General features: G+C 34.8%; 1 protein-coding gene and 1 pseudogene across 1 annotated transcript; both read left to right on the top strand.

Moving 5' to 3' along the window:
- The first annotated feature begins 1,448 nt into the window (after window positions 1–1,448).
- On the top strand, window positions 1,449–2,560 carry LOC101358035 (olfactory receptor 4K1-like). The gene is given in 2 exon segments (XM_023725671.1): window positions 1,449–1,745; window positions 1,747–2,560. Coding segments are annotated over 2 exon segments (924 nt in total). The 5' UTR covers window positions 1,449–1,635.
- A 5,813-nt stretch (window positions 2,561–8,373) lies between these two features.
- LOC101357777 (olfactory receptor 4K1-like) overlaps window positions 8,374–9,977 on the top strand; it is a 19,115-nt pseudogene continuing 17,511 nt past the window's right edge.

Here is a 9,977-nt window from a genome sequence, read left to right as displayed (position 1 = left end):
TTTAGTCTTAGAAGTTTTAATTTTAGAAATGTGAATCTACTTTCTTTCTAAAGTTTGTTTTCCTCCTTATCTCCCAGGCCCACGTAAACACATGATCAGACATGCACGCATTTTCTAAGATCTTCCACATTAAGACGAAACTTCCATAGTGGTAACTTGTACTTAGGTCAGTTATGGCCTCACTGACCTAATCATGTACTTGAGTAAATTAAGTTTCTGAATTCTTCTTAAAACTAGTTATTATAACTCAAATGTAAAGATGGAAGCCCTTAAATGGTAGAATTTAGTACTTCAACAATCAGGGTAAAATTATATAATGAAATTATGATTACCTATACAGTTTTCACTTTTAAAAGTTTTAAATGTTTATTATTTTAGTTATATATAAATAATTTGCTCTTAACAAACCACTGAAGAATATGGGGTGAGGAACTTCAATCAATGTAAGGACAAATATGTATTGTGTATTGGCGGGTACACGGCTACAGACAAACACGTTTCTTAAAAGCGAGAATTGTGTACAATTTTCTTTTTGTACTAAGTGGTCAAATTGTGCCTAATGTGTTAAGCAAAATGTCAAAAAACATTCCAGAGGCAATTTATAGATTACTTAACTTTTTCCTTTTGAGAATCTATTATGTGTTAAAAATTTACCACGTATATTTAAGTTATATGAGTTATTTCTGAAAGGCCCATTCCTGAAAGATGTTACAGATTTTGATAAATTGAAGTGTGCCAAGGAGTGTTTAAGAAAAGACAAGGTAAGAACAGAGACTGAAAATGCATAGATGGTTCATTCATAATTGATTGGTCTTGATGTGATAGAAGGTGAATTTGATTAAAATTAGATGACAAGAAATATTCTTGACCTTCACAGAAACTTTCAGAATATCACCATTGTCTGTAGAATTTCTCTCCTTCATTCAATAATATGGCAAACTGCTTCTTTAAAAATCTTTAAATACTTCCTAGTCTATGATTCTCTATTTGAAGGTCATTAATCAAGACTACTTAGCCTTGTTTTCAAGATAAATTACATCCACAAATTATATCCTGATCCACCATTCCCAGCTTAGTTTTTATTGTTTCTTAACATGCACCCTGTCCTTCAGTTAGGCCTCTCCACTCATGAGTCCTTGAAAATTTATTTTACTTTTTTACCTTTGTATTTTTCTTCCTATGATTTCCTTTGCCTGAAATAGACTTATCTTTCGTTTTTCTCTAGTAAATTCCAAACTTTTAATAAGTTTTAACTCAAATGATTCCTAATCCATGATACCTTATCTTACCACTTTGGCATAATCTTTTTCATCTTGCTACTGTTTATGGTATTAAGGTATCACTCATTTACATTTGCGTATTTCTGATTTCATATTATTTATTTTTCAATATGTGTATCTTATCTTTTTGATTATGATAGGAGCCTTATCTGTTCCTTTTTTCCCCCCACACTTCTCCCATTTCCCATCATCTTCATAGGTGTTTAAATAGCAGTCAATTGATATCTATATTTCATTGATTTGAATTAACTTAATTGAAAACTTACATTTAGTTTATATATAAACCAGTTATATTGTGAATCATTGTGATATGCTCCTGATTTTTCTTTCATTTAGGTGACTGTGCATTGGATACATGGCTCACACAAATGAATCAGTAGTATCTGAGTTTGTACTGCTGGGACTCTCCGATTCTTGGGAACTTCAGCTTTTCTTTTTTGCAATCTTCTCAATAGTATGCGTCAACTGTGCTAGGCAACACCATGATTATTATTATTTTCTCTGACTCCCAGCTGAACTGTCCCATGTACTTCCTGCTCAGTAATCTTTCTTTCATTGATATCTGCCAGTCTAATTTTGCCACCCCCAAGATGCTTGCAGACTTTTTTGTTGAGCACAAGAATATCTCTTTTGAGGGTTACATGGCCCAGATATTCCTTCTTCACAGTTTTGTTGGGAGTGAGATGATGTTGCTTGTAGCTATGGTATATGACCGATTTATAGCCATATGTAAGCCCCTGCACTATAGTACAATTATGAATTGGAGACTATGTATAATTTTTGTAGCTATTTCCTGGACTGTGGGTATTCTTCATCCTGTAAGCCACTTGGCTTTTACAGTAGATCTGCCATTCTGTGGCCCCAACGAAGTAGATACCTTCTTTTGTGATCTTCCCCTGGTGATAGAGCTGGCTTGCATGGATGCTTATGAAATGGAAATTGTGGCCCTAACTAACAGTGGTCTGATATCACTGAGCTGTTTTCTGGTTTTAGTTACTTCCTATGCCGTCATTTTTATCACTGTCCAACGCCGATCCTCCAGAGGGTCTTCTAAGGCACTTTCCACATTAACTGCCCACATCACAGTGGTGATTCTTTTCTTTGGACCTTGCATTTATTTCTACATATGGCCCTTTAGCAGACTTTCTGTGGATAAGTTCATTTCTGTGTTCTGTACTTTTCGTACACCCCTGTTGAACCCCATTACCTACTCTCTGAAGAATGAAGATGTTAAATTGGCCATGCAGAAGTTGAGAAAATGTCATGTGAACTTCTGGTAAAACTAGGGCACCACCATGAGTGAGAATAATCTTGAATGAGAATGAAAAAACCTCCAGTGGATCACAGCATTGTACAGCCACCTCTGCTAACTATATGGTTTATTTAGTTATGGAATTGTTATTTTGCCCTAAGTGCAAGGGAATTGCATAAAATTCTAAATTGCAAATTGTCTTGAAAATATTTACTAATACATTAAAACATTTTATAAAGAAAATATATTCTAATGGGAATAGAATGCTAGTCATGTTCCTAAACTGGTCATAGGAGCCTTGGCAGTGCGATGGTTAAGTGCTGGGCTGGGCTGCTAACCAAAAAGTCAGCAGTTTGCTCCCACCTGTCTTAGTCATCAAGTGCAGCTGTAACAGAAATACCACAAGTGGATGACTTTAACAAAGAGAAATTTACTCTCTCACAGTCTAGTAGGCTACAAGTCAAAATTCAGGGCATTGGTTCCAGGAGAAGGCTTTCTCTGGTGGCTCTGGAGGAAGGTCATTGTCATCAGTCTTCCCTTGGTTTGGGAGCTTCTCTGCGCAGGAACCTTAGGTCCACAGGATATGCTCTGCTCCTGGCACTGCTTTCTTGGTGGTATGAGGTTTCCATGTCTCTCTACTTACTTCTCTCTTTTATATCTCAAAAGAGATTGGCTTAAGACACTACCTAATCTTGTAGACCTCGTTAATATAACTGTCGCTAATCCATCTTATTACATCATAGTGATAGAGTTTACAACACATAAGGAAATCACATCGGATTGCAAAATGGTACACAATCATACACTACCGGGAATCATGACCCAGCCAAGTTGACAGACATTTTTGGGGGATACAATTCCGTCCATGACACCACCTGATGGCTATACAGAGAAAAGACCTAGCTACCTGCTTCCTTAAAGATTACAGCCAAGGAAACATTATGGGCCAGTTCTACCTTATCATATAGGGTTGCTATGAGTCAGAATTGACTTGACAGCACACCACAACAAACTTACAATTCTCTTTAACTGAACACGTGATATTTTTGCACATTACAATCAGTATATACAAGCCAACTGAGTTTCTGATATCTACACTCAACTTTTTCATAGCAATACTCCACATGTTGACATAGTGGAAAAAGTATTGTATTTTACAAGATGGATTTCATATCATTGATACATATTTGTCAGCTTATCTTTTTCTTCTGTGTTGAATATGTTGGTTACTTAAAATTTTCCCTACTTATTACTATTAGCATATAAATGCTCCTATAATTTTTTCTGTTTTATTTTAGATTTTATTTGGTATGTATTTCTACTCAAATGTCTAGACTTTTTCTAGATATTTGATGCCAAAGCAGCATAGATATGTTTTCCAAGGCTACTTCTTTTGAAAGTAGGATAAATTGATTACAATGAATTCCATGTTATTCACATAAAATTGCAAATTTCGTTGAAATTGTTTGCAAATATGTGAAGTGTTGAATAAATGCGAAGCAAATGTAATTTCATATGTATCTGAAACTCATAAATACACAAAGTGACAAAAATTAGTAATCACTTATAACTGAATCTGGAGTCTATTCTTTCCTGTTTCTTGAAAGCATAAGAGGGCAGGTACAATTCATGTATACACCTAATATGAAAGACCAAAAGCATCTATTAAATATTGTTTCATTTGCTATCCAAAATTTTTCCTATGAACTTCTCACCTGAGATTTGCATTATGAAAAAATCCTTGTAACAGAAAGACTAAATGTATTCTAACAATGAAAAAAGAACTGCTTAAAAGAAAATAGAAAGTCTCCAATTGTTATCACTCTGAATTCAGTATTTTAATTGTATAATAAAACATAAATTAGTGGTTATGTGCACATGTAGTAATTACACATGCTAAGCTCTGTGCAAACAAACTTTTAGATATAAACACACATGCTATATAGCTAAGGTTTCCAGGAAGTTAAGATATTTAGTCAGTTTCATTTGTACAGTGTCAAACATGGGTAATAATTTTTCATACTGGATTATCTGTTTTATATTTTTGTACAGTGCCAAAACCATTTTAGACATACAATAAACATTAAATCAATTGTGATACTGTTGGTGGTATTTTCTCTCTCTTTTTTGTAACTCTATCCTACTGGCTGGAATAAACAGAATCATTGTATCAAAAAGAATTGGTCAATGTTTAAGCAGTTCAGGAGGTAGCATATGATCAAGAATTGATGTTATTAAAGGAAAAGTTCTAGCTGCACTGAAGGCACTGACACACACACACACAAAAAAAACAACCAAGGGTCAGGAATTGATGGAATACCAACAGAGATGTTTCAACCAATGGATGTAACGTTAGATGCGCTCACTCGTCTATGCCAAGAAATTTGGAACACAGCTACCTGGCCAAACAACTGGAAGAGATCCATATACACAACCATTCCAAAGAAAGGTGATCCAACAGAATGTCAAAATTGTCAAACAGTATCACTAATATCACATGAAAGTAAAATTTTGATGAAGATAATTCAAACACAATTGCAGCAGTACATTGACAGAAAACTGCCAAAAATTCAAGCCGGATTCAGAAGAGGATGTGTAACTAGGGATAGTATTGCTAATATAAGATGAATCTTGGCTGAAAGCAGAGAATACGAGAAAGAAGTTTACCTGTGTTTCATTGACTATGCAAAGGCATTCGATTGTGTGGATCATAACAAATAATAGATAACATTGTGAAGAATAGGAATCTCAGAACACTTAATTATGCTCATGCGGAAACTCTACATAGACCAAGAGGCAGTCAGAACAAGGGGATACTGCTTCGTTTAAAATCAGGAAAGTTGTGTGTCAGGGCAGTGTCCTTTCACCATGCTTATTCAATCTGTATGCTGAGCAAATAATCAGAGAAGTTGGACTATATGAAGAAGAATGTAGCATCAGGATTGGAGGAAGTCTCCTTAACAACTTTTGATATGCAGATGACAACCTTGCTTGCTGAAAGTGAAGAGGACTTGAAGCACTAACTGATGAAGATCAAAGACTACAGCCTTAAGTATGGATTACACTTCAACATAAAGAAAACAAAAATGCACAACTAGACCAATAAGGAAAATCATGATAATCGGAGAAAATATTGATGTTGTCAAGGATTTCATTTTATTTGGATTCACAATCAAGGCCCATGGAAGCAGCAGTCAAGAAATCATATGACGTATGGTATTGGCCAAATCTACTGCAAAGGACTTCTTTAACGTGTTAAAAGGCAAAGATGTCACTTTGAAGACTTTAAGGTGTGCCTGACTGAAGTTACAGTATTTTCAGTCACATCATATGCATGAGAAAGGTGGATAATGAATAAGGAAGACCAAAGAAGAATTGATGCATTTGAATTATGGTGCTGGTGAAGAATATTGAATATACCATGGACTGCCAGAGGAATGAACAAATCTATCTTCGAAGAAGTGCAACCAGAATGCTTCTTAGAAGCAAGGATGGCAAGACTTTGTCTAATGCATTTTGGACAGGTTATCAAGAGGGACCAGTCACTGGAGAAGGAATCATGCTTGGTGAAGTAGAGGGTCAGTGAAAAACAGGTAGATATTCAATGAGATGGACTGATACAGTGGCTAAAAAATACACTCAAGCATGGTAACAATTGTGAGGATGGCACAGGACCAGGTAGTGTTTTCTTCTGTTGTACATAGAGTTGCTATGTGTTGGAACCAACTCAAGGACACCTAATGACAACGCCAAGTGGTATAAATGCAGAGGTGTTGATCATATCCTTGAAAAACCAAGTCATTTGACTACTCTGATTCTCAATATTCTCATATGTAATATGAGGTTGTTAATAATAACTATTTCACAGGACTCTTATGGGACAAAAGAATGTAATGGAAACAAAAGCACTTTATGAATAGTAAAACATTGTATAAACAAATAGTTTTTTTGGAACAGGTAATTCTGTCAAATTGTATAAACAAATAGTTTTTTTGGAACAGGTAATTCTGTCAACATATGGATAGATACGGATCCTGTGAAGGTAGGCTTTTTCTACATCTACCTCTGCAAGTAGACTAAATTGACGATGCACATGCACACACTCACTTTCCCTTTCTCCCTTTCCATCTTATTAAAATACGTGTCTCTAAATTCAGAACTTGGCAGTGCTCATTTATTAGTACAACTTAGAAACCAAATAAAATGTATTCAATATCAAGTAAAACTGTAATGTGAACAACATACACTCTCAGAGTTATACAAAGATTAATTAATCTTTTTGTCAAAGACTTAGAATCAAATATGGCAGAAATAACATAAACACAAATAATTAAAATGCAAGGTAGATTTTGATGAATGTCATAGTGGAGGGATCAGCAACATACTAAAGAAATAAGAAAGAGAACTGTATTTCTCACTCCTTTAGTTAAAAAAATAATTGGATTTTGATGTTTGAATAGTTCCATGGATTCAGATGGTGGAAAGAGCATATTGGGAGAGATAACAGTCCATCTTCATTTTTTCAAACAAAAACACATCTTGCTAGTTCATATCCTGTTTGTTCTCACATCTATTTCTTGTCCTTCTGCTCTGCACTGTTATTAGGCTGACCCTGCAGTCTGCATTCCCCAGCCTCCAATTTTTAGCTGGCTTCCAGCTGGGTTTGTTCAATTAGAGGCATAATGAATATTGGAGGACAGGAGGAAGATAGAAGCCAAGGCATTCACCCTTTGCTCTGTTCATTGGGTGCTCCATTACAATGATTGTGCTTTCTGTGATTGTTTTAGCTCCTGGCAGACAGGCCATCATGTTATCTGTTTCCATTAGATGGCCCTAGGTATCCAAAAACACTTCTTTCTCTATTTTTCCATCATGAGTTGGGGGAGAAGTGTGGATAGCATCTTCTAGTTGGCTTATTAGCTCATCCATCATATGTGTAAATGATTATCTGTACTACACTCCCTCTGTTTTACATAGAAGGGTTTCTGTTTCCCAGTTTGCACCTTGACTGATACAGGCACAGAGGCTAGAAGTAGAGTTCGGGAATGACCAATAATAGATTTTGGCTCATAAATTGCCTGCTTGAAAATAAGTAGCAGAATACAAAGCTCAAGAATAAGATGAAGGCAAGAAAGATTATTAGTGGCTTTTAAGGAACACAAACACAGAAAAAAATCAGTTTGGCACCTACTCTATGCTCGTTATTGAACTACTCATTTTTTGCTGATAACGTAGCAATCCTTCAAGGTGGATATTTTTTTCATTAAAATGAAAGAAGGAAAAGGAGGAAATTAAAGAAAAATGAGAAAGAAGAGGAAAAGGAGGGGAAGGAAAAAGCGGTGATGGTGTGGAGCAGAAGAAGGAGGAGGAGGAAGAGAAGAGGGATTTTAATTTCTGAGTTGCTGTTTGATTTGATCAGTTCTCTGTAGTGCCAGAGACACATTCTTCCACTTTCTAATTCTTACTTCACCATTGGATCTTTTTGGGTTTTCAGAGATCAGTAATGGCCATAAACTATCACATTAAATGTGACAAAAAATCCAAAAGTCATAAAATAAAAAAAGATTGACACATTTGGCGATATAATTTTCCATGGAGGTATAAAAAAATCTATCACAAATAAGTCAAAAGAAAAGCAGTATAACGAGTAGACGAAGAACTAATATCTTTAATATGTAAATAACTCTTACAAGCAATAGGTAAAATCCTCACAAGCCAGAGGAAAATTTGACAAAGTATATGAACAGGTTGTTTTTAATGTAATGAAAATGACTCTTGGCTATATCAAAATAAATGTATTATATATATATTTGTTTATATATACAAAAATTATCTTGGGAAATGTTAAAGAGTCTGGTGACAGATGCTGCCTTTAAGAAAAGGAATCAGGTGCTTGGGATGAGAGGTAAAAGTTGGAAGGATAATTATTTTTAAATTTTATTTAAAAATCACATTAAAAATCCTAATTGACTCTGCTTTAGGCCATGATGGATTAGCAGAGATTAGATTTACCCTCCTACCTTAAATAAATTGCAAACTGAACAAAATATATTAAAATATGGTTTTCAGACGTTGGACAACAGACAGTGAAGGACAGTAATACCTGAGAGAAGACAGTCAAGTTTTACTCTATTAATTCAATAGCTTATGGTCTGGTGAGAGTTTCCAAGCTACAGTAGAGGGAATGCAAACCTAAATAGAAACTATTAGTCTCTCTGAGTTAAGAAGACAAAATTTGAAGTCTCAGGAGGTCAATATGGCTAGAATTTTCAGGGAAAAAATACTGGAAAAGAAGAAGCTGAGCAGAGAAATGGTTCTAGATAGTTTCAGTTGGCTCCCCTCAAGTATTTGTATATATACTATGCTGTGCATATGTGTAAAAAAGTTGCCTGAAACCTGGGAAAAACCATTGGAAAACAGGTAGGCAGAACAATTCTGAAGCTCACACATTCCAGGAATAGTTCATGTTACTACCAGCCAGAATAGTGTGGATTTCTAAGAGGATATTCCTTCGTGGATGCCTGGGTGGCTAACCTAAAGGTTAGTGGTTCAAACCCACCAAGTAGCACCATGGAAGAAAGACATTGTAATCTCCTTCCATAAAGATTACAGCCAAGAAAACCCTATAGGACATTTCTACTCTGCATGGGGTCACCATGAGTCAGAATTGAATCAATGACAATGAGGTTATTTGGTTGGTATTGCTTCAGTAGTGCTGAAAAATTCACCCTAAAGGATAATCTAGACTTGCACTAACAAAGCTTAAAAACAAGTCTCAAAAGGGCCAAAATAATTCCAAGAAACTTAATTGTGTCACCAAATCAAATCCAACATTATTTAAAGGAATTTTTTAAAAAGGCAAATAAAGAAGAAATAAACATTCAAAAATAAATAAAAATTCAAAATGCCTAGCATATAATTAAAAATTACCAGACACGCAACAAAGCAGAAAAATATGAATTATAAGCAGAAGAAAAAAACAGCCAATAAAAAGAGACTGAGAAATGACATAAATGATAAAATTATCAGGCAAGACTCTTGCAACAGTCATTATAAATATACTCCATATGCTCAAGCAGGCCAAGGAAAACATGAACATGATGTGGAAAGAAATTGACAGGATAAACAAATAAAAAAAATTTCTAGAGATGAAAATTAAAATATCTGAGACGCAAAATACATAAGAAAGGATTAAGAATAAATTAGACAGTATATGTAATGTGTGTTTTCCTTCCCCTGGCTGCTTTTATCATTATTTCAGTTCACTGGTTTTCAGCAAGTTGATTATGATGTGCTTTGACATGGTTCTCTTCACCTATCTTCTGATGGAGTTAGCTGAGTTTCTTAAATCTCTGGATTTAAAATTTCATCATACCCAGAAAAAAATGTGGCCATTATTTCTTTTTTTATTTTTATTTTTTTTATTTTTTATTTTTTTAATATTT

The sequence above is a fragment of the Trichechus manatus genome, unplaced genomic scaffold (genome assembly GCF_000243295.1).
Source record: "Trichechus manatus latirostris isolate Lorelei unplaced genomic scaffold, TriManLat1.0 scaffold00353, whole genome shotgun sequence".
Taxonomy (NCBI): Eukaryota; Metazoa; Chordata; class Mammalia; order Sirenia; family Trichechidae; genus Trichechus; species Trichechus manatus.
Note: the sequence above shows the minus strand (reverse complement) of the source record. Positions and strands in the feature narration are given on the sequence as shown.